This window comes from Lytechinus pictus, chromosome 7 (assembly GCF_037042905.1).
Source record: "Lytechinus pictus isolate F3 Inbred chromosome 7, Lp3.0, whole genome shotgun sequence".
In the NCBI taxonomy this organism is placed as follows: domain Eukaryota; kingdom Metazoa; phylum Echinodermata; class Echinoidea; order Temnopleuroida; family Toxopneustidae; genus Lytechinus; species Lytechinus pictus.
In genome coordinates this window covers 45,432,307-45,459,281 of record NC_087251.1, presented here as the reverse complement: position 1 = coordinate 45,459,281, position 26,975 = coordinate 45,432,307, and the positions used below count along the sequence as shown (strand labels likewise).

At 37.1% G+C, this 26,975-nt stretch overlaps 1 protein-coding gene across 1 annotated transcript; it reads left to right on the top strand.

Annotated features, from left to right (window-relative positions):
• Nucleotides 1-1,531: 1,531 nt before the first annotated feature.
• Nucleotides 1,532-25,678, top strand: LOC129264340 (uncharacterized). The gene is made up of 4 exons (XM_054902209.2): nt 1,532-1,819; nt 8,643-10,695; nt 16,039-16,259; nt 21,122-25,678. The coding sequence occupies exons 1-4, from the start codon at nt 1,799-1,801 to the stop codon at nt 21,296-21,298; spliced, it is 2,472 nt and encodes an 823-aa protein (XP_054758184.2). The 5' UTR covers nt 1,532-1,798; the 3' UTR covers nt 21,299-25,678.
• Nucleotides 25,679-26,975: the final 1,297 nt, after the last annotated feature.

The following is a 26,975-nucleotide window of genomic DNA, read 5'->3' as shown; positions in this document are numbered from 1 at the left end:
TAATATATGAATGGTGCTTTTTGTGAATAATTATTCAAAATCTGCACTGCTGCTATATTGAATCGTGTAATGCAGGCGAGACAGCCATAGGTATTCCACTTGTTAGTGCATTTTCGGGGACCCCGCTTCCAGAGCCTGAACTAATCTGTCGCGTGCTTTGGAAATACATGTATGGCGCAGATAACGCAATTTTAAGGACGTAATTTGTATTTTTCAGCCTAAATTTCCGTTCCAGAGCATCACTAATTCAGGCAGCCATAGAGATTCCAATTTTTTTCCGTTCTGGAGACCGTCAAATTTGTAATTTCTCACTTAATATGAATTCAAACATAATCCAATAAAATGACTACTCAAGTGTTTGTATGTATTAAAATGAAAAAAAAATATGGACCAAATGGCTCTGGAAAAAATTATGTAATTGCTGAGAAATGGGCAAAATAAGCACGGAATTCCATAAAATGTTGGTATTTCTCCAAGCAGTATTAGTACATTGTCCCAAATATGCCTATTTGAGTTAGTTATCAGAAATATCGGTTTTCAGCTAAGATTAATTATTTCACAAAGATACATGTAAGTTGATTTCAATGTACCAGATCTAGAAGTTTATGTAGGGTCGTAATTAACCTTGATTTTAAAGGTTTTCGTGTGGAGCGTTGTGAACCAGTGGATTGGGTACCCATTATGATTTATTCCTTGAACGCTTAATAATAGCGCCTATTAATATGGCGGCTCAGCTACAGCCGGGTAATAATATGATACCAAGTATCAAAGCGCAGTTGAGTATATGCACATACATGTAGTAACTGGGCTATATAAATGGACATATTATTTTTTTGTTTTTCTCATGAAATAATTTTTGGCTACAATTTATTTCTTTAACCTACATACATGTAAAAAAAATAAAGTAAAAAAAATAATGGTAGGATTTTTGTGTTACATGTACATGTATAGGCCCATTACATGTACGTTGAAGGCCCCCTCCCTTTCGGGCTCCGAAATTTTGATGTCCCAACATTTTTCTATACATGTATTTCATGATATAAAAGTATGATTTTGGATTTGAGACAGAGAGGGAATAATTTTCCTGGTATCGCATCGCAATTTGCCACACATTGCTATGCATAAAGTCTTTTGTATACGGTACTCATATTTTTCCATAGGACTGAACATTTACTTAGTTGAGAGCTTTTCTCTTATGACCAAAAATGCTATTAAAATTTGTAAAAGTTATTCCCTGGACAGACATATTCCTTTTGGTACATGCACCAGTTTTAGTACTTGTTTTGTATGTATCATGTCAGTCATCTTTCTCTAAAACAAAGGAAAATTCAATTTCACTGGTGTTTTAAGCCAAGTTTACATGGATCATTTCCGACCCACCAGCAAGCTTCTTTCAAAGTCACCCCGATTCCAGGAGATCTCCCCAGGGCATATGCAATTTGCTAGTGTATGTTTAGTGCATGCTCCCGTGCACACACTCCATTGCATGTCCACAATGGACGTGTGTGGAGGACATACGCACAACGGGAACGGAGCTCCTAAACGGAAGATGCTTGATATCATAAGAGTTAGCGACCCGTTGAGTTGATGAGAGCACAAGCACATGTGATATTGTTCCTCTTCGGCTCTTTTTATAGTGCTAGTCACACTCTTCAGTGCTATAAACAGATCTGCGTATTTGTGGACTAAACACTTGGAGAGGGAGGTCTATGGATCATTAGAATCTCATGGCTATGCTCTACTTTTAATAGTGTTCATGTTTTTCAGTGTTGACTGTTGAGAGGAGTGTAGTTCTAGCATGGATTCAGCAGAGTCAGAGGTAGGCAATACTTAACATTAAAAACTATCTGTGAATTTTTCTCAGGACTTCATACATACTGTACATTGTTTGTTCCCTATCATTATAAGATTTGATGCTGTGCAAGTCTTGTCGCTCTTTCAGAAATGTTGTTGCCTGTTTTGATACTACAAAGCAATATATATACCACTGGCCTGTACAGCCAGGCTGACTTCTAATTAGATACTGTGACTCGGGGGGGGGGGGGGGGGGGGATATTTCCCCTTTCTATTTTTTTCCAGGGATCCCCCTTGTATTGTAAAATTTAGTGAAAATCTCTGTCATATTAAGTCCAAATTCGTATCAATTCTATATTACATGTACATAGGCAAAGGGTATTGGTTTAAAAATGAAAATTTTCACTATTATTTTATCATGAAGAATTTCTGTTCACTCACTTCGTTCACCTGCACAATCGCTGATTTATATCAAAACAGAATTAGGGCAATGACCTTTGGTGAGCACTCTATCCCTTCCATTCAGAACATAAATTCACTGCCAATGAGTTCCGTACGACTGTTATCAATCTAGAATCGTCACCTTGTCTAGTGTCTACATGTATGACATATCCCTCTATGGTAGATTAAGAAGTTCATTGTGATGTGTATTAGGGAACTCACATGTATTTTTATAGCATTAAATGTCGTTTTAAGGTAGGGGGGAAATTTCAAGGATAATTTACAAAATCCCAAATCAGATGCCAAGTTCTTCTTGCTATCAAGGTTCAAAGGGGAGTGGGCATAGATTTTGTGGTTACGTTTGTATTCTCTTTCTGCCACACTTGCCAACTCCTTTACTTCAACTTGGAGGATGAGGATAAATCAAATCCATGTACTTAAGTTTCCAGTCCCATTTACAATCTGATACATTTTTGAAGAGGAAATGTGCATAAAATCCATAAATATAAACATATTCTAATCTGGTGTCAAATTTTGCCCAAACGTCAGGGTTTTTTTTTTAAAGAAAACAAATCAGTATCACATTGAAATGTAATTCAAGCTTTTAGAAATATGCTCAGTTGAAAATTTGAATTAATCGTATGATACTGGTATAATGTTGATTCCAACTGTAGCATATTGAATTGAATCATAAAAAGCAGTTTGGAATTTAAATGGAAAATGCATCTTTTTTGCACAAAAACAGAGAAGTTGAAATGCAGGAAACGATTTAGATACGCACTTCCTGGGGAAATTGTCAATAAATTAACACATGTTCGCTGTGGAGGTTACTCTGTATGTACAGTAGTAACAATCTGATTAAGTTCCTGCATGCATATGCTATCGTCTACAGAGAGTGCTGAAGCAATTGAGCTATGCATTTACTGTACAATACATGTACAGGCTTACATTTTGTAATGTTCATAAAGTGGGACAAAAGAACTCGGTGAAGAGAAACCAGTTTTGAAAGGTAATTCTTTTCTCTTAAAACTGAATAATTGATATGAAAAACAAACACGGATCTGGGGGAGGGGGGGGGTGGGGCGGAGAGTGAGGGCGCACCCCATAAAAATTGAAAATAGAATGCCTTCATTGTGCAGGCTAGTATGAGCGATGAGCTTCTTTTTTTGGGGGGGCGGTGATTGTCAAATCTCTGACTTTCTCCTCGGACAAATTAGCACCCAGGAAAAGTCTGACTCTGGATCTGTGCCTGAAAAGGAACAATGTCTATCTATCAAAGTAGTTCAAAGTGGCTCATCCCTACTTTTTAGGACAAATTTTAAATGTTTTTAGTTTTCATGATATTCTTGTTTTTATTGATAAAGCAAAGTTGGTCTCTGATATGAATTTTAAAAATGAAAATCAATTGTGAAGTTATGGTACCATTCTTCAAATCAATTCGTCTGTAAATTTTGCTTTAAAAAAAAGCAACTTAAAAAAGCAATTTTAAGTAAAATCAGTCAATCACCATACATGACATAGTTCATGTAGACCTGTACACATGTACATGTACAGTCATACATGTGGAGGAGCTATCATTGGATGGAAATGTAGTGTTCACCAAAGCAGCATGCATATTGCATGTGCTTCGTGCCAAGAAGCTGTTTTGATCTTGAGTTTGGCAGATCACGTTCCATTAGGCTGTAGAGAAATTTCAGCTTTGCCAGCCGTATAATTCAGATGCTCACCTCGTGAATTAGCACAAGGAGTGTGTGTGTGTCTGGGTAAACCTTGTCGCTTTCAATTATCCATGTTTAGCTGATGGAGTTCACCAGACCAAGGTTGGTCGAGGGTGCTGATTTGCGACCTGATGATTTCAAGTTTCTTCAAGTACATGATATTCTTGACCAAACTTATGAAGGTATGGTTGATACGTTGATAATGCAGTGGTTACGTCTGGTCTAGTGGTGACGAATCTTGTCTTTCAATGAGAGGGACTTGGGTTCAAATCTCAGCTACGGCATTACTTTTCCTTCAGCAAGAAATTCATCCACATTGTGCTGCACTCAACCCAGGTGAGGTAATTGGCACTTGTCAGGATTAATTCCTTGAATGCTATGAGCACTGGAAGGAAGCTTGAGCTAAAGCCTGGGTAAGTAGGTGGTTTCAAACCGCCTCGATCACAAGAATCCCCGTTAAATTACGAGAACTTTTTAAGGCTGAAAAATACCCATTAATTATTCCTGCATTCACACCGCCCTGAAACATACCCTTCGGGATAAGTTCCTGAAGTTACGAGCATGCGCAGTATGGTCTGATAAGCAGCAAGGCGCGAAATTCAAAATCACTAGCCCAGCAGCAACCCATGCACGGCGCCGCACCCAACGACACGCTGGGCTAAAAGTTCCCGTAATTTGCTTTCAGACCGCCAAAATACCCACGACCTTGGAAAAATCCCCGCGAAAGTTCTCGTAATTTCGCCAAGTACCTACTATTTATCGGGTATTTTCTTTCGGGGATATTACGCGTAGTTTGCTTTCACACCGCCAAAATACCTGGTATTTTCTGATCGGGGTAAATTTCCCGATCAGAGAATACCTGGAACTGGCGAACTTCGAGGCGGTCTGAAACCACCTACTGATTCGCCTTTGAATAGATTTTATCTGGATACTGTTGATGACGATATAAATGCCTATTATTATTTTGTTATTGTTGTATTGACAATTATAAAGTGCTGGTTGGTTGTGTTGCGATCCTGAATAGTGGTTCATAAAGTTACCCTCAAGTTTACAAACAACTAGATAGAATAGTGATGTATACAGTGGTGCTAAAAAATTAGCAGACCCCACCAGAAAGTGAAGGTATTGATAAAGTATTCAAGTTCTGCCATGTTTTAGATATTTGATTGTGAAGTCAGGTGATAAAATATTGCATTTAAATAATAAAGTTTGTTTCTCTGGGCTTGCCGAAAATTGTAGTGTTGTTATCTACATTCAACACTCAGCATGAAGGAGTGCATTTCATGGTGGGGTTTACTAACTTTTGAGTACAATTGTATCGTTTAGCAAGAAAGGATCACCAGTCATATCTGATGGCGCCCTACTGGCAGCACGTCCTTTATTTTGAGCTCTCATTCTTTGATTTGATTTTGCTCATTTTTTCATCGTTTGTACAATTTTGCTGAGTTTTGGATGTTGTTTATTTGATTGTGCTATATGTTGTGATATCTTTGGACCATTGAGGTATGTGTATGACAGATTTTATGAGTGATTGTTTGAGCCGATATATAGGCCTATAGTATTCTACATAATAGGTTCGTGTATCATTTTAAGAAACTGTTACGATACTTTGTATGAGAACTTTATATGTAACTTGCATGTTTGTAAAATTGATCACAATTCGGCCTTTGGCTGTGATGATCTTTTAATAAACCATTTTATCTATCTATCTATCTACCATGTGCCAAGTTATACATAAATTACAAAAACCTTTAATGAAGCATCCCCCTTTTAATCTTTTATCTTCCATGTTATACATGCTGGCTCTATACATGGAGTTCCGTGTTACAACATTTTGCTTAGCAGTTAGACCGGGTAAATTGTCAAAACAAATTTATGGACTGAATAATGAGTACATCAACAATATTTTTTCCTAGATCATTGAGTTTAAAATCAGTTGCATGATGGCTTTGTGATATGTCAATAATGCAGTAAACATAGACTTGGGGTGAAATTGTACGGATTTGAGGGTACGTACAGATCGTATATCATCCATAACAAGATTACCGTAAAGTATGCAGTGACTGATACCTTGTTGTGTTTGTGTTGCGGAATACTGCAAGAACCATGGTAATTTGATGATCCTTGCCTGAGTTGATTAGATCTGATTCGCTTCTCCCCTGCTTCTCCAATCTTGGTTAGACCAGTGAGAAATATCTCCATGGTTAATAGACACTTCAGATTGAGTAGATCATTTATACTAAGAGGGCTTGTGTTCACAATAATGGGCCCATTTACACAGATAAAAACTAAATGTTTTGAAGAACCATTGGGTTTGGACATGTACATGGAAAACTAGAAGTCTTATGTGACTGAAGACTATACATGTATGCTAGTCATGCCTCAGATATCGGTATATAAAAAAAATGTGTGAAAAAAGTAGAAAATATGTGTGTTTTCTAGTGTACCTACATGTACTTTGCATCGACAACCAAAATTTTGATATGAGGGGGAATACATATATTGCTTGTAGTTTTATGAGACTGAAGAAAATATTGTGTTCTTTCTTGTGTAAGTACAAGTTTAACTTTGCATTGACAACACAGATTTTGGTATGAGAGGAAAATCTATCAGTTTGTTTATAGTATTGATGCATATCACGAGTCTGTCTAGCTTGAAATTGATGATACATTACATGTATCTAGACATGAACATGTAGAACTGCAAGTTTTGCGATGCCAATAATGATTACTAATTTTCCAGTGGATAGTACACTTCAGAAATAAGGTCATTTTATGGAGCTGAATCAGTGAGGCATTTCAGAGCCGTCCTTTAGTGTTTTGATCCATATTATTCTCCCTACTGTTACCCCATTCTGCACAACGATTCAATAGGTTTAAGTCCAATAAATCAATCAAATCCTTTTCATTGGTAAACTCTAGACTATTCATGAACTGTACATGTGCAATGAACATCCCTACAACGCTGGCAAACCGACTCAGAATTCCCTGGGAAAACCTATGTACTGTCATTGGTTCTTTCTTTTTAAGAGATTCGATGCATGTTAGGAAAAGGTTGAAAATGGTGCACTAAAACCATTTCATACATAGTAATTTTCCACCAGTCAGTATTTGTATCCTGAGCTCAATTCATATTTTGGTCAAAACACAGAAATGGTAACAAGGTGTTTATGTTTTTATTGCTTAAAGTACTGCACATATAGGCCTTCATATAATTATTAGGAAGGAAAAGATGCTGTGGAGCTTGTTTGTCATCAAGATTAATAATAAAGAAAAAAATAAAAGGGAACTTTAAAACCAGTCAAGTACAGTAGATTTGGACTAATTTCTGGATGTGAATTCACACACCACATACACTGTACTGGTCTTAAACCAACAAGTTCCTTATGCCCAAACAACTTCTTTCATCATGATTGTAATGCATAAAATGTGTGACCCCTATCCCATCCCACCATGCACACAAATTACCTATTTTTTCTGTATGTTTTTAATGTTCAGTTGAGACGTACATTATCTGCATGTATACTGGAAAGGTATTATTACCCAATTAAAGAGGTAAATCTCTGTTTAGGCATTGATTTTTTTTGGGTGTTATGACGGGACATGGTAATTCATATTACAGTACATAAATATTCCTCTAGTGTATTTGTAAAGAATGGTATACAAATAATGAATGTTTATGAGTGCAATTGACAGACTACTTCATGAGGTGAAAGATGAAATGATCCATTCAACAAGGCGTAGCAGAGTTGAATGGATCATTCATTTCATCTTTCACCAAAGGAAGTATTCTGTCCATTGCACGAATGAAAGAACATTCATTATTTGGTTTATATGACACCTAAAAATAGATTCTTTTTCATATGAAATTTGTGAATTTCGATGCAAAATATGCTCATATGCAGTGCGAGCTCGGTCTGTTGATTATCGCGTACATACAACATGCGCGATATTTTGTGGTGCCTGCTGTCTCGGTGCGCACGTGCAATGGACAAAATCGTATGGATCCAAAATTGCACGATGAATGGATCTAAAATTGCACGGTTGACGACGTCATTGTAAATTGGGCTGAATGATCGATATCAACCAACCAATCAAATGACAAGGATCTATCTAGGTGTCATATAATTTGCTCTAATTCTCCATGAAGTGAAAACAAGATCACCACAAATATCCTGTATCCTGTAATCAACGAAGCGCGCACATTCCTGGTTATCATTCAAAGTCAAAACAGCAGTGATCACTTCATTTGATCACACTTGATTCAAGCAGTGTGTCATGAATCACCTTGTCTGTGATTTTCACTGACAAATTTGCTCTGAGCCAATCAGATGCAAGGATTTCAGTAGCTTATAACAAGTTGTCAGTGAAAATCACCCACTATATACTTCATGAAATGCTCCCAAGGTGAATATAATGGAACTGGTTGAATATACAGTATATATGTATTTGCTTCAGACCTTATCAAAGAGTCTTCACTGAATAAATATGTACTGGAATGAGCTGTTTGGCAATCTGTGCCTGACGACAGTACAGCTACAATGTCATCAATTTTGGCCATATCAATGTACCAAAGACATTTTATCTCTGCTTTAGTTCATAAAATGAAATTCATAGTTACACACATTTGTTAGCCTACTTGATTGATGTTTATTCTTTCTTTCTTCTGTTTTTTTCTTCTTTCAAACAGAATTTAAAGAGCAGTAACTCTCCCAGATTGCATGCAGCAGACCAGTCCAGTCCTCAGAGTACCAAACCTGTAACATCACCCAGGCAGGATAGCATAATGCCAACGACACATATAATAAGCCCCTCGGGGAAGAAAAGACTGTCTCCTACCTGTACGACAAATCGCTCAATCAATAATAACATGCATACTCTGAATGTGGACATCAGTCTGGCAAATGCCAAAGTGAACAGTGTTTCTCCGGGAAGGCAGTGCCTGTCAGACTCCAGGCTCACGGTGAAACCATCAAAGAACATTCCAGTGTCCAACCATCGCAAGAGAAAGATAGACATCGACGGTGCAGAGATTACCGCTGTCATAACCGTGCCCATGACCTCTCCAAAACAGAAGAGATTAAGTCCCCCAGATATCTGCAACAATGTGAATATAAATGTACAATCGAAGAAAGATTTAACTGTCGACTGGAACCAGAATGAAAGGAATATTTCTGATGCATCTTATGGAAAGAGGAGGTCAAGTTGGTCTGAGACCTCTCCTGACAGTTACAAGCATTCCCACAATATAGGTCACAGAAAAGTATCCCCCAGGGTGTCCCCTAAGATCCCAAATTCTGCAGAACTCCATGCGGCCATCGGTTGGAAGGCATTCCCAAATTCCAAAACGCAGAACAATCACAAAGACACCCACAATGCGGACAGGCATACCAACAGCGTTTCTCCTACCAGTGCAAAGGTGCAGCAGAATGGACGTCTGAAAAGCAGCCATGCATCGATAGGTGAACATAAGAGACCAAGCCTTTCCCACAGCATCTCGAACGATTCTGTTTTTGATGAAAATGTTTCGGAACCCAATGAAATCGACGAAGAAAGATTTGAGAAGGTTGACAGTGAGGTTGCCTTCATTAGGACGCCTGGGGTAAAGAATAACGCAGCAGGAGATATGGGTAAACCTAAACAAGCTACAGGAAGAACATCACCCAGAGGGGGTGGCAAGCCAAAGGAAGTCGTTCGGAAAAATACTCTTGGCTCAAGCGATTCAGGTGTTGATAGCAAGAGGAAACGAAAGGGATCCGTCTCAGAGAGTGTTGGGAGCGAGTCTGTATTAAGCAGTTGCACAGAGGATTCATTCACTGACGATGGAAGCATGGCGGGACGCGAAGGTCTTAGCTCTCCCGAAGATGGAAAGCCGAAAAAGCGCAGGTTCAAATTTGCAGACACGCTACCGCCGCGTGCTCCAAGGGCAAGACGAGAAGCGAGTCTGACGGCAGAGACCAAAGTGCATCTGTTGTACGAAAGGGATGATTTTGTTGAGAAAATGCCTGTAAAAGTGTCAGCACCAAAGAAACCTAAGGCAAGTCAGAGTGTAAGTGATGCACAGGGAGGTGATTTGTTGACAAGTAGATCTATATCATCAGATATCAAAGTTGCAAAGGATACATGTAAAGTTGGAAGTGATTCCAAGGGGAAAAGGATTACGGAACATACTAGTGTGACGAATGGACAGGAAAAAGCTAAGGAACCCAAGAAACCTGCCATAAAGGCAAAACTGAAAAATGATACACCCCCAACATCTAGCAAATCTGAACTTGCTACTGAGACAAGTGCACAAACATGCTCCCGCTGTGGAAAACCTATAAAACCTCAAGGCAATAGAACTCCAGATGAAGCCTCAGATAGAAAGAGTAACAATCTGAAAACGGAAACTTCACCTAACAACAAAATCAGTAGCCCCAGCAGTACAACTCTCTTACCGACCCTCAAAGAACCTGCAGTGGTTCCGCATTCTACAGCAACTCCAAACCACTTATCATGCTCGTGCACGCAGGCTCAGAGGAGTATTTCTGAGCCTGCGCCAGACAATGCCCTCATGAAAGCTTTAGCGCCTCTACTGGGGCAGCCGAGAAGGGCCTCTATTGATGCTGCCGAATGTGAAAAACTGAACGCATCTTTGAAAGGGGCTTTCCTGCTGAGGCTATCAAGACATTCCATTGATGCACCTACAACCATTGCCAACCAGCTTTCTCTACCTTTAGCCCAACTGGGTATCCTTCAATCAGGTAAGCTCAAAGTTCTGATTCACATACATGTATATAAATCTATGGTACTCATGCAGGCCATTAAGTTTGATATTTTGTAGTGAAAGGCTACTGTTATATAAATAATAAAGCACAATTGGCAAAAAAAAAAAGTAAAAAGGGAAAACAAAATATCTTAAGGCCAATGAGAGGGACATTTGGGCCAATAGGGCACCCAAAGTCATGGTCTTGGATTAATTGAACCCCTTTTATATCATGACATAATATTTATTAGGAAATTGGTATATAACCTCGGGTGCACCATACATTAGATCCAACAAGGAACAATTCTCACCAAATGTCTATTCCACATGTTTCTTTTTAATAGTTTCAATTTAAATCACTCCAGTATGAAATCAAATATATTTCCTCTTCATAGTTGTTTATTACATGTCCTTTGCATCGTGTACCAAGTTGTATCATTGCTTGTAAATCAGCAGGCTAGGCCTGCTCGACATGTTTACATGTACCTCTTGGCTATGTCCATGCTGGGGTGTGTATATTATGGCCCTCGTAGAGCTCATTAGAGAGATCACGGCATCAGACACCTGTGTAAGCTATTTATAAGCCAGACGGTAGGGGTAGCTTCAATCTGACTTGCAGCTCGTCTGTATGGCATGCGTCCAGTGTAGCCACACCATGCGGCTACGGCGATTGTGACAAATTGTACACCTTCAGAAGAGTGACTACTCCCATGCTACTGCAAGGTGTCCCCCCCCCCTCTCCCTTCCACACTCGCTCTGTCTCTCTTCTACTCTCACTCTTTCCCTTTGTCTCTTCCTCGTAGTTCTCTTGTATGCAAATGCATGCAGAGAGTGTGGCATACATCTAAGTCTGATATTTTGTTTCATTCTGCAGTAAAAACTAAAAATAATGAAAATTCATACAGCTGACTACTTTCAGAGTATTCCTGAGTTTAAAATTGACATGTCTCATTCAAATACCTGCAACAATGTAGAGTGAATTGACAGAGCTCCAGTTATTAACTCAAAACTAATATTCCAAGTCTGTAATTATTGCCTATACTTTATACTGTACATAGATTTTTCACTATTTCTCTTCATTAACCTTCATTTGAAATTCAAATCGCTACCATAGAGATTATTAAACTTTTTAGTTACCTTACATGTAGGCCCTATGTGCATTTTTCTAGGCTATTAACAAGATTATCAAACTAAGTTTCCTTACATGTATATTTTCATGTACATTTCAATAAAAGGGATGGTCCAGGCTGAAAATATTTATATCTCAATAAAGAGTAAAATTCACAGAGCAAAATGCTGAAAATTTGATCAAAATCGGATAACAAATAACAAAGTTATTGAATTTTAAAGATTTGTATTATACTGGTGAAACAGTTCAAGGCATGTCTTTATGAATATTTATTATGTGGGCTGATGATGTCATATCCCCACTTGTTCTTTTGTATTTTATTATATGAAATTAGGTTTATTCAAAAAATTTCTACCAAAAACTAAAACAATTGGATTGACAATTGATTGAGTGCATTATTTATTGCCGCAACTTATTTCATTATGATGCAGACACATCATTTACACAGGTATGAAAAAATGAAACATGATTTCATGTAATAACATAAGAAAAAGGAAAGTGGAGATGTGACATCATCAGCCCACCTAATGAATATTCATGACGATGTGCATATATACATGTAACTGTTTTCACAAAATATTGATAAACATTAAAATTCAATAACTTTGTTATTTGTCATCCGATTTTGATGAAATTTTCAGCATTTTGCTCTGTGAATTTTGTTATATTTATTTAGTTATAAATATTTTCGGCCCGGACCATCCCTTTAACATGGAAATTCCTATTAAAAGCCATTCACTCGATGTGCAAAACGGGAGACAGAAAGACATGAAACCATCATTGTAACATAGCCAACTTCATATATAGAAATCAGTCATTCATTTGATACCATCTAAGATCCCTGGGGTCTCATCCCCTGTACATGTATGTTCACAACACGCTTTGCTTCTCTCCATTCGACGACGTGTAAACATGTACAGTTGAGTTGCACAGCACAGACAAATGCCAGGGTCAATGTGTTTCCCCGAGTGTTAAATCAGCACAAAGCCGCTTTCTTGTCTGTAGGTGAATTCAATCTCACAAGCAAATACAAAGTGAAGGGGGACTGTGCCTGGAGGGATGTCTTTGATGTGTGTTTTAGCTCTGATTATGTATATTGATCCCGTGAGAATAGACAGTGATACCACAACATATTAACAGAGAACAGTAAGCATAATAAATGAAGAAAGTAAAAAAGCAGCAATGACTGACACGTACATACTGTTTTATATTGATCAAAGGAAAGTTGTAGACTTTACATATTTCTAAAGATGTTTGCAAATGCAAAAAATTTATTGATTTTATGAATAAAATTTATTTGAAAAACATGCATTTTCAAGCACTATATATTCCTTGAATTCGCGTACATGTGGGCGCGTCGTGGTCTAGTGGTTCTGACTGTCGCCTTTCAAACAGAGGGTTGTGGGTTCGAATCCTAGCCATGGCGTGTTTTCCTTCAGCAAGAAATTTATCCACACTGTGCTGCACTCGACCCAGGTGAGGTAAATGGGTATTGGCAGGAAGAAATTCCTCAAAAAGCTGTGTGCACCAGAATCGGTAGACTAGCTTAGCCGGGGTAATATAGGAGCGCCTTGAGCACCTTGAGCTATACAAATCCTATATTATTACATTTATGTAGATTGTGAAACAAGATTATTGTACTGTAGATTTCAATGCAAGAAAATTTACAAGTATGATGAGGAGGGTGATAAATGTTTGAAATTATAAATAGGTTATCTTATATATGATTATGAAAACTTTGAAGTTTGAGTTTTAAACACACTATGGTAGTAGATTTAATAAAAATGATTATTCACAATCAATTGATTTGTTGATTCATTTTATTCCCCAGATACATTATGTCATAACAGATGCAAGTATTCATGAGATAAAAAGTATCAAAATACTGTGACGGGAAAGCTATTGAAAGCCGAGATGGCTCGTTTCCAATGGGGTTTAATCCAGATCCAAATATTCATACATGTTACATGGAAACATCAGACACTCGACACACCGTAGAATACAGCATACTGAGAAAAAGTAAATGTCAAGGCACATGTACAGTGTAATATGTTGGAACAGTGTAATGATATATTTTTCCTCGTAAGAAACTGATATTGGCCATCAGTGTCAAATCTTCCACTTTATGGGTGCAAATAATGAAACAGACAATTGGTGAAGCTTTCGCAACCTGTATTCAATTTCCTGACTGACGGTCTTCTCTTCTTGTTTTTCTCTAATTTCCCTTGGCTCTCCTGTGGATTTCCCCTTTTCGGGTAAGGGTTTCATGAAACAAACAGTAGGTGATTTACACTGACAATTGTTACTGAAATCCTTGCATCTGATTGGCTGAGAACAAATTAGTCAGTGGAATTTCTGACCAAACTCTTTATAAAATGCTCCCTTTCTGATTTATTCTGAACTCGTCTATTTTTTGCCATGGCATCCTTCCACGATCTATTTTGTATCACCTCTGTCTAATATCCACTTTTCCTCCTTCCAATAGGCCTACATGTACAGTTCATGCACTTTTTTTCTCCTTCTCCCCATTGTGAATTCTCAGCATCTATATGTATTTGCTCTGTGTTTTTCTCTTTGTATAATTAATTAATTATATATTATAGTCTGTCTTTTGAGGGTAGTGGTTAGTTGACAAGTTGTGCTACATTTTAAATTCCCGTATTTCAAAGTTTTGTCTCACCTGTATAGCGGAGTGAGACTATAGGCGCCAGTTTTCCGACGGCATCAACATCAAATCTTAACAGAAAATTAAGTTTTTGAAATGACAGCATAACTTAGAAAGTATATGGACCTAGTTCATGAAACTTGGACATAAGGTTAATCAAGTATTACTGAACATCCTGCCTGAGTTTCAAGTCACATGACCATGGTCGAAGGTCATTTAGGGTAAATGAACTTTGACCAAGTTGGGGGTATTTGTTGAATTACCATCATAAATTTAAAAGTTTGTGGATCTGATTTCATAAAACTTGGAAATAAAAGTACCGGTAATCAAGTATCACTGAACGTCCTGTGCAAGTTTCAGGTCACATGACCAAGGTCAAAGGTCATTTAAGGTCAATGAACTTTGGCCATGTTGGGGGTATTTGTTGAATTACCATCATAACTTTGTAAGTGTATTGGTCTACATGTAGTTCATAAAACTTGGACATAAGAGTAGTCAAGTATCACTGAACATCCTGTGCAAGTTTTAGGTCACATGACAAAGGTAAATGAATTTGGCCATGTTGGGGGGAATTGTTGAATAAACATCATAACTCCGAAAGTGCATCGCTCTAGTTCATAGAATTTGGACATAAGAGTAATCAGGTATCACTGAACATCTCACATGAGTTTCAGGTCACATGACCAAAGTCAAAGGTCATCTAAGGTCAATGAACTTTGGCCATTTTGGAGGTAATTATTAGATTGCTGTCATAACTTTCAAGTTTATAGATAATCAGATGTGGATATATGGGTAATCAAGTATCACTGACAAGTCTTAGGTCGCATGATCAAGGTCAAATGTCATTTATTGTCAATGAACATATTGTATCATTATATGAATTGTGTTTTTTGTGAATAATTATAGTAGTTTTCAAAGTCAGCACTGCTGCTATATTGAATCGCATGATGCAGGTGAGACTGCCAGAGGCGCTCCACTTGTTCTCTGTTACGGGTTCCCCCATCTTGCCTATTAATGTTTAAAGTAGAAAGATTTTGGAATTTCCAGAACCCAAGTGGAAACTTTGCACTTCATCCAAGCCCAATTAAATGATTAAAGCAGCCTCATTTTCGCCATTTACAGTACAGTTGACAAGGGCTTCAAAAATTTACCGAAAATAATAGCACCAACAGGGAAACTACATGTAGGCTTACAACAACTGGAATATGACATCAAGTGCGGCAGTATGTACTTCACACAAAGTTGTACAATATTTTAGAAGCTAATGAATTTGTGTTTCATCTATGTCGTTCAAATCTATGCCAAGCTACTGTGTACATGTAATTCAATAATCAATTTGCTTATACTGTATATGTATGTTTCTAAATGTATAGGCCTACTTATTGATGAATGATGCGAAATTTGATCACACAATTGTTGGTTTACAATGTTATTTTTTTATTATCATTAGATTTATTCATTCAGTTAATTTAAACTGAGCAGATTTACTACATACATATGAGCATGAGAATGTGATATTGACAATAATTGATTCTCTCTTCTCACAGGAAATTTGCATGCATCAAACGGTACGCCAAACAATGGTACAATAGTTACAGTCCCCCAGCCTAACGACGGTGGAACTACCGTCACGGAGTTCATCAACTCCAAGTCGAAAGTCGTTCGGAAGGTGGTGAAAAGGCCCGGTCTCAAACCCTTTCATCGAAGGAAATCTACCAATGGATGGCGAGGGGAAGGCAATCCAGTGCAGAAACCTGTTATCATTAATGTAAGCAAATTTTTCCTTTATCTTTAAATTTAGTCCGAAATAGATACTCAGATGTGTTATATTGTGTCCTAAAAAAGAAAAGGGTATATTTTGTTTATTCACATGTGGATCATATTTAAGTCTAGGGGGGGGGGGGGGGCAGAAATATATCACTAGGTAGGGGCCTACACATTCACAAACGTGATGAGAAGTACATGTTTTTGCTCTATTGTAATTGGCTTAATATCATACAGTGTACGTGCATGGTGTGTTAGGGTATCATAAATAACCAATCAGAAAAGGATCGTGTTCAGGGTATTTTCCCCCTTTCATATTTGTACAGAATTTTCAGGGCTACATTGATGATGGTTATTAAGTTGGTCTTTAAGTATTATTTTGACCAAGCAAAGACAAGTTTAGGGGTGGAGTTGCTGGTCGCCTGTAGTGTAGTGTATCCCCCATCCACTCAATCCTCTTGTGTGACAATACTACATTTGGCTCAAAATTACTGAATTTCAAAAATGTGATCACATTTAATGGAAATTCAATTTTCATGGATATGCATTTATTTTTTATGTTTGTGATTATAATATTTTACCAAATAGACAGAATCATAAATGTTGGGGTGATATTTAAGCTATTGATATATGTGTCATTTATGATCTACTTCTTCATCATAATAATTAGATTTTTAGTTTTGCTGTAATTCATCAATTTGCATTTATACTGGTAGTTTTGGTACATGTATTACGATAACATTACAATATTGCTTTTGGATCATGTGGATGAAGAATCACTGTGGATAATTTGGGGTAGATTATTTGTACTTGAACAAAAGCGTCTCCTTGTTTGCAACCGATCTCTTTCTTCTGGGTTAAGTTTCAAATACGGTATGTATACCACTTCGCTTCTGTATGGCGCATCATACCCGGAGAGTCTGGGAGACAATCACTCTTTCATGTATTAGCTTGTGAATCCTTTGCAATATGTATGAAATGCAACCCTACAAATTTCATGTGGCACCCAGCCCAGTCAGGCTGTCATCCGTAATATGCCAAGTGATAAGTTGAGTGTAAATACTCTAAACACTCCGATCAGAATAATGATACTTAGTCTCTATTGGCAGGCTTTCGTCGCTTCTGATGTGTTTAATCAATGTGTCATTTCGGTACAGCGGTCGTCATGAAAATGAAAAGGGCAATCAATACAATGTACATGTACATGAGTAGTTTAGAAATGACACTCAATTCTGAGTGACAATAGTTTTAATCTTTTGTTGAAATACTCTTTCTTTGGTACAATATTTGTATAGATCTGCTTTTTAAAGAGGAGATGGAACAAGTTTTTATTTCTTTATTCTGACATTGCCATTGTTAGCTTTCAGGTACATGTACATGTACGTTTTAGTTCATTTTAGCAGTGGAACATAATTTATTATATACCTCATACTAAGATAGTTATCACTGATTGGTCAAAACTGCATCATGTGACGAGGTGCTATGCCGTCTATCATCATCTTAGGGCTTTTACTTACTGTCAATTTCTTCTATCGAACCCTCTGATAGTACTTATATCACCTGAGAGCGGGACCGCAAGTTATGTTGCTATAAAGCGCGCATCTACCTGGCTAGAGCTATTGAACATTAACTGACTGCTGCTGCGCTTTTCATGCTACTGCTCGGGTCATGTGTGCGCAGCCAATGGTGCCCTGGCTGGCCATAGCAGTGCAGCTCGTGTGTGTGTGTGTGTATTTGAGTTTTGTCAGATGTGTATCAATCAGATATGATTATTTACGTCTGGGACCGACCTTTATAGTCACCAGCCGAAAGATGTGACCAGGGCTCGAACCTTTGCGTCAATTTGGAACTTCCCCACAGTTTGGATTACAGGCGCACGCCACAACAACGCCCAGTTTAAATTACAAAGTGATTATTCCACTTACATAAGACTGCTTTTCGCCGGTGAACTTCACCAGCAAAGGGGAAAGTGTCCAGTGTATGAAAGGTACACAGGAGAACGTCCCCGGCGAAGTTTGCAAGTGAAAAGGCCAATATGAAAGCTCACCGTGAGAACTTCTCTGCTTTAATGACGTCAGAGGTCAAATTTCATATCCCGAAAATACTCTGAACCGAGATTCTGCATGCTGAATAAAGCGGAGGACCGATCAATCCATAGAGTTAAATACCCTCGAACATACCGTTTCTTTTTTACTAATGATATTTATGATAAAAGCATCTTTTACATGCTAAAGATGCACTGAAAATATTGAAATACTCTGATTTTTTTTTCTTTTAATCTTTCTAAAAGATATTGTAATTTAAACTTTTTAATACCTTTAGTACTTGATAAGAAGCAATGTTGACAATTTTCTTTTTGTTCATTGTGCACGTGCTGAGCTTGTTCAGCTCAGGCTAATGAGTATTAAACGTTGATTTCTGTATTGCGATATATCGGAAAATTAAAAAAGCGCTGGCCTTCATTTTACCCCGGTCTGCACCTCCGCCCGGGCAAATCGCCCATCGACTTTCGCCAGGGAAGAGATGTTGATGCAAAAGGGCACAGTTTTCTCTTTGCTGGGGAAAGTGAGGAATGCTTGCCGGAGAAGTTTGCTGGGGAAAAAGGAAGAGGCCAGTATGAAAGGGACATAACAAATCAAATTAGAGAGTGGTCCTAAAATTGAAACCCGTAGGTCTAGGCTGATGTGATTAACAATGAGGTATATACATGTATAAAACAAACATGGACTGCTCTTTATTCAGATGACAGTAAAAATCATCATTCCCTCGGTGCTTTTCATACTGGGCCCCCTTCTTTCAACCCTGGGCCAAGGACTCGGGGGGGGGGGGGGGTGATAGAAGGGCTGGTATGAATGCACCTTGGGAATGATAAATTTACACAGTCATTCTCATGTGCAGTCAATATTTGTATACATTATGATACATTTTGTAATCTTTGGATGTGATAACGTGGTTTTAATTGATAGAACAGAGCTAATGATGAGGATCATTTCAACGATAGATTAGATTGTGTAATGTCCATGTACTGTACATGCTTAGTTATTTTGTAATCATAAAGATTTAACAGGCATTGATATAGATTTATGTGTTCCATTCAACCGCAGAAAATCATAGAAGGAAAAGAGTTTGCAATGCAACAAAGTGTCTGATCATCAAGACTGCTTTCATATATAGAGATCATAGGTCAAGTTTAAAAGCCATATTGTATTTACAGCTTTCTTGTTAAATTGAAAATACATGTGATTGAGCACCAGTACCCTGTGCAATTGGATTTCAGCTGGCATACATTGTAGACAGATGCTATTAAACCTTTAGAGTATATACGTTTATTGTGAATTATGGCTTAGCAAATAAATTAACATCATTTTTTTTCAGTGGGGTATTTGAAATACACTATTTTACTTGAAATCTGAGAGCACTTTTTTTTTCAAATTTTCGATGTCAGCCAAAACTTCTATATTGTATACCACTATGAAGTGGACATGACTACATTTATAAAATCTCCTTTTGGAGCTTTAGGAGACATCTCTGCAATTTTTGAAGATGCAAATTGGCAACTGATAATTAAAGTCTCTAAGGTGTTTTTTAAATATAAAACAGTTCTGACTCATACTACATGTGTACATGTACATACATGCATGTACATAACATTTATCCATATATTTGATAAAGTCTTATGGGTTAACAAGGACATTGTACATGTAGTTGGATAAAGAAAACAGAATATCATAACAAGTAAAATTAAATAAGACTTGAATGATGAACAACTTCCTCAATATTTTTTTTTTCCTTTTATGAACCCAGAGATTTTGTTGTACATGTAAAATTTAGCATTCTCATAATAAATTGTATTGAAGATAACTTGTTACATCAAAACCTTGTGTTAATGATAAATGAGAGTGATATGCAATTGGCTTTATTTTGTATGCCTATATTAGTTGTGTAAAACCTAAATGTACCCATATTTCTATGATCGGGAGAATTCTTATTGTCCACAGACACCAGCTTTGCAACATCATAGGTATAAAAGAAATTATTTGGAATAATAATCACTCTGTTTGAATTAGCTTTCATAACAAAATGCATGTGTTATGAAACAGTTCTTCAGTTCTTGGTTAGTTGATTATTTCTGTGTTGTTCTCTAGAACTTTGTCTGCCGATCAGAATGAGAGTGTCCAAGAGGTGCGTTACTGCTGTGAATCCATCCACAGACACTTTTAATATAGTAAACATAAATTGGTAAAAACTAAAAAAGAAATTACCCCGGGGGGGGGGGGGGCAGTCAAATATATTGCTGTACACACGCGTGACCAAAAAACGCGTTAAAAGGGGTGTTTTTTCAGTGTTGTACGCGGTCCGCGCGTGGACTCGTTACGGGTATCAAAAACACTGATTTTCAAGAAAAAGGGTGGTTTTGAAAGACTGGTCAATGGTCAATCGCGGGGTCAAACGTACATGTATTTAGGGTGTGTTTTTTCCCCCAAAGCTTTTTTTTTAAGACTAGCCAAACGTGTCTAGGGTATTTTTTTTCCCAAGCTTTTTCCCCCGAGGTCATATTTTGGCGACATCTTGTTTAGGGGCCAAAATGTGTGAATAAAGCCCGCGAAAAAGTTGTTTATTTTATTAAATTATTTATTTTGCACCCTGAGAAAAACTCGTTTAGGGGGTGTTTGGAAATTTCTTGGTCACGCATGTGTACAGCAATATGTTTGACTGGCCCCCCCTGGGGGAAATTACTTCAAATACTTTGAAATTGAATGAGTTTCCACTACAAAATGTCTTGCTACATGTATGTGAAACAGGACTACTTCAGTAGTTGATTATGTAAGTACTGTTTAAGATTGTTCCGTTCTCTTCCTTTGTCAGAATGAGAGTGTCCAAGAGGTGCGTTTCTGCTACGAGTCCATCAGAAGGAAAGATGATGTCATCAAGACCAGAGATTGTGTCTTACTGAGAGCAGACCTGAGGAAACGAGACCTGCCGTTTGTTGCCAAGGTAGCAGCACTTTACGAGGATCCCGAAACAGGTATGTCTTACCTTTAACACATAGTAAAAACAAAATCAAAGAACTTTAAATTTTTATGCAACCTGGTAAGATCTTTCTGAAACAAATGTTAAATCCTGCATGTATCAACTTTGGCTATTAAAAGAAAGTTCAGATACCCATTTTGCCTTGCCATACATGTACATGCAGTCCTAGTCATTTGTCAAGTTTTTATGTGTGACAAATTGTTAAGGACAGCTTTATTGATCACTTTTCTGGATGTTGATTAACCTAAACAAATACATGTAATTTCTTTCAGATGATCCCGGCTCATTGGTTGATGCTTGTTTCATATATTGTCAAGTTTTTTTTTTTTTTATTTGTTGTCTTGTCATTATTAATTGTTATATGTTCCTGGAAATTAAATAAACAAAAATATAAAGATACACTTGATACACAGTATTTAAAAAAAATTAAACCAAGCCACCACAAATTTGCCAAGTGGTTTCATACAAATTCGTGAGATTATAGTGTAAACTGTCATAAATTGGTATTAGCTTTCTTTCCAAATAATTGTCCATTCTATTTTCTTTGAGTAGTTACAGTCTCATGCTCAAAGCCAGTATACATGACTTGACACACTTGAGAATGTTTGTGTTCCGGTTGTATTAGCGTTAATCAAAACAGTTGACAGGGGTACATATGGATATCAAATTAATGTGCTCTCGGCCCAATCCTCACCTTCACAGCCTTCACATTAAATTAAAGGTCCCTTTCTCTTCACGCAAGAAAGGAAGTGTTCACATGACCATATGATTATGATTTGTCATATTGCAGTATTTGATTCATTTTGATTTGATGATAATGATGTTAATAATGGAGGTGGGGTGCCAGTGATGGTGGTTGTGATGATGATGAATGATGATGATGATGACGACGAAGGACGATGATGATGATGATGATGAAGATTTTGATGATGATGATGGTGATGAATGATGATGATGGTGGTGATGATGATGATGATGATGATGTCATGATGATGATGATGATGATGGTGATGATGATGATATTGGTGATTTAATGATAATGATGTTAATAATGGAGGTGGGGTGCCAGTGATGGTGGTTGTGATGATGATGATGATGGTGATGAATGATGAAGATGATGATGACGATGACGATGATGATGATGATGATGAAGATTATGATGATGATGATGATTGTCACACCTGAATAAATTCAAATGGACATAACTTGTGTCGAATGGTGACTCTCTCAACTCACTACTGTAAAACTAAATAAATGACCATGGAAGACAATTATTATTTAGTTCAACAAATAAAATATGTTTAGTTTTATTACTCGTTTTCCGGCTTCAACTTCCAACATTTAAATTCAATCTTCTGGTTTTAGGTGGACCAGAATAAACAGAAGATAAACAATAATAACAAAAATATATTCAACTCGAAGGAAGTTACACAATAGTATATATATGGTTACAAAACAATGCTTTAAGTCTCTGGAGGGTATAAATAAAATAACCCACTTTAATCAACTGTTGCTTCCTGCTAAAAATTCATGAGGAGTAACGAATGAGTAAAACGAGCGATGATAAACGACCATCATCAGATCTTGTCAGCGAGGGTGCTGTCCGTTCTTGGTGGGTGCCCTCTAATAAACCTTTACTCCTACTCTTGACTGGTCTGGTCAATGGCTGAAAATGAGCTGCCAGACTTCTTTACTTCTGAAGAACCACTGGGTGAACTCCCATGTAGATGAAGAAGAACCCATCTACAATTAAACAATTTCCAAAACTTAAAAAGTCTACGGAATACATATAGGACAATAACCATAACATAATAGGTTATCTATATTCAAGGAAACATCATTTCCCTAGCTTAATTCAAGTATTCAAGTATAATCTAGAATGACATAATTCGGTCATTGAAAAGAAAGCATCATCATTTCTCTTAAATCGAACATTTCATACAAAGAAATTCCATGACATGAGAAACACTTTCCATAATCCATTAATGCTTAGGAAAAGCAAAGTTTCTTATATATTTTAAGAATATCATTTTAAGACCTTTCAATATTTCAACAGATGGAATTCTTGTTGACATATAATAATCTTTTAATGAAAAAATATAGTTAGCATCTTTCACATCTCACATTTTAGAGGTTTTCTTTGACCTTTTGTTATTCTCAATGAATAATAAAAATCCAAGACATAAATGAGACAAAAAAACAACTAAACTTACAGTTTGACTGGGATGACTAAATGCAGGAAATCAGGAACAGGCCTCCATGTTGGTTTAGTGAATCTTGACTCTGGAATATAGTTTTATTGCAGCGCAAGTGTTTGGCTTAAAACTCTAACTCTCCATTTCCAATCACCCAACTGGACCCAAGGACCAATAGGTCCTGCCTGTGTGAAAGCTGTGCAGATAGTGAGGTACTCCTGCTAAAACAGGCAACCCACCCAGTTCAAAAATGCTGAGTATGTTAATTACAATTAAGTGCGATGGAGCCTAACCACTGAGCCTAACTACTCACTATTCACTCCAGAGCACTATTGTGCATTACATAATACAAAGGATTAAGAATACACTTGAGGGGGAAGGTTGAATCTCTAACATCACCCCCTCCTTAAGAAAATATTTCATATTTACATTAAATATTCAATCTATCCCCAAAAGTGGATTGACATAGAAATAAATCTAAGCTCTCTTGCTTTACTTAAACTTAATTTAAACTCAAACTGCCCTGCTTAGAAAATCCGCGCCAACATTCTCCGAACCTGGTATAGCTTCAATATGGAACCTGTAAGGTTGGAGAGATAAAGCCCACCTCATGATTCTACTATTAGTCGACTTATGGGGTGTTGCAAGAAACTTGCGATTGAACGCAAATCGAACGCAACTCCCAAAATTGAGCGTAAGTCCTCCGATTAAACGCAAATCTGCAATTGAACGCAAGTTACTTTCAATCCTGTTGCAAGAAGAAGTTGCGTTTGATCAATTGAACGTAGATCAAGCGCAAGCTTTGCGATTGATTGCAAATCGAACGTAACTTATGTGAGATTTTGGAGGACGCGCAAAATTTGCGTTCGATTTACGTTCAATTGATTGTCCATAGGCTTGTGTACTAAAAATTCTGCAAAATTTTTTTTTTTGTATTTTGTTTTGAAAACTTGTGTAAATTATGCCATTTTCAATTTTCCATGGGTTTTTTTCAAGAAAAACTTGAAATAATGTTATTTTCAATCTTTATAGGCCTCTTCAGCAATTATGCCATTATTTTCACACAATTTCAGTACATTCTCTCCTAATATCATTTTAAAGTGTGTCAATCACCAAAAATATTCTGCTCTTGTTATCAGAGGTCATGGAATATTCAAATTGTGATTTCTGAAATAATTTGTATGAAGAAATGTTGAAGAAATAATAACTCTCCATAGGCACAAAAGCCACTCTTTATTAAAACACTTCATGCACTGGCAAATGCTTATAAATATATCTGAGGGTTTGCAGTAAATACAACTCAGAATTTATTTTGCAAGAGCACTAAATTGCTTAAATGCTTTCATTCATACATATCATAATGAATAACATGCCCAATTAAGTTATTTTAGTTTGATTTTCAAATAAAACATACATTTCAGGAGATTGCTACACTTCAAAATCTGAAGCTCTCTTTAATCATAAGATTGCATCGTAGATATATATCACACTTGCATACAGGGATGAGGTCGAGGCTGATTCTTCCGAGTCATGAGGCAGCTTGAGAGAACTTCCCATAGATTCTGTACAGTGACTCGGACCAAGGCCAGCAAAATGTTGCCTCGAGGTCAGCATTGACTACATCCCTGCTTCGGCTGCTTGGACTTGAAAAGATCCATTGATCTGTGCACAAAAAAAAGAACACTGCTCAAGACATTCAATATTGATGGACCTTTTATTTTTATTTTTCAATGTTTCTTGCTCCCGAGGAATTACTTCTGAGATTCAGTTATATGAAATAAAATTTCATATCATCTACATCAAGTGTTTCACCACAGAATGTCTTGTTTGAAATTGACGTATCATGCAGAAGACCACAGTCCTTAAGGTTGGCATGAAGAATCCATAGAAGTCCAGTCAGGAAAGCCACAAGCGTCTCTGCTTGAAGGAACAAATCTGGTTTCCAGAAGCAGTCTAATTTGAGATGAATTTGGAGAGCTTCATGGAGTGAAGATTTTAAACAAGCAACGCCCTCATTCTGAAGTCCACTCTAAATGATCTTACTACAGACAGGAGCAGCTCTGAATTCAGTTCTGATAATCAACCTGTCCATAAAAAAATAATAATATAGGAAATAATGCAAGCCCATAACTATACATACATGTAGCTTGGGTTAGTTCAAATTTTGTCCTTTCAGTGTAAAAACGCCCTTAGCAAAACATTTTTGTGCACCCCATTGGTGCAGAAATGCCCCTATGCCTGCTGGTAAGGGCGTTGTTTGCACCGACATGATGATAAGATAGAGGGAAAGTGGCTTACTCCTGAGACCATAGTAATTGGCAATTTGCCATGATGTAATCTAAAAAAGTGTGAACTGATTGTTTTTCCCCAAATAAATGAATCATGGAAATTAAAATATGCAATAAATTAAATCAATGAAAGCAAAATACACACTTTCATACAGTACACCTTGGATGAGCACAACAACCGCCCCCTCCCCCCCCCCCCATCAATGGGATGTCTTCATTGCTGTGAAGTCCAGTCAAGATAGAGATTTGTGTTTGCCTTTTTTTCATTTTGCATTATCCTTTGGTCAATGTGTACAGATTTCACCCCCATCCGCATTACAATCATGGTGAATTATTAATAATAATACAGTTTACATGCAACCTACCATTCAAGAGTTGATAAAATGAATCAATCAGCTGGTTGCAAGAACACACATGGTAGCAGACACAGTTATGGTGGTTCGGTTTATTCCAGACTTCCTTGTCATAACTGTAGTAAGCAATTAAAAGCAAAAAGCAAAGAGATAAAACATATTCATGAAATTAATATACAAGTTAAGCTCAGTTGCCAGTGTGTTAATCATTATAGTAGTCCCAGGGTGTTTTGATTAAAGTCACTTCTGTCCTGGGGAGGGGTACTATGGTTCCTCAGCTATGGGCGGCGCAATAAGAAAATTATGAATCATACCTTTTGCTTTAATTTACTAAAAAAAGCTTGTAATAGAATGCTAAACTTTGGTGTACATATTCCTTTCAAGAGCATTCCTAACAACTTTACTTTAAAAAATCTGGTATAAAAAAAAATCCTTTCATGTTTTTTTTTTAATATTTTTTCTTAACTTCTTAAATGTATTTTTTGTTGTTGTTATTTTCAAGACAAAGTTCATCAGTGACATTAAATTACTATTGTCAATAAAAAAAATTACCCAATTAACTTTTTACATGTAATCATGTTTTTGTCTGACATGTACTTAAACAAACACAATGTTGCAAAATTTCCTGACCCTGTACCTGGGAATTGCAAATTTGGTCTCAAAAGTTGCGCGAGACTTGAAAGTAAAACGCCAGTCAGTGGTGCGGTAATAAAATTTTGAGTTGCAGATTTATTCTGAAAAATGTGAAGGGGGACCATATGCCCCCCCCCCCCCGAGTATTGTGCTTGATGTAAAAGGATGTAAAAAAAAAATCATGATTATGCATTCAATATTAATAAAATGATAATGATGC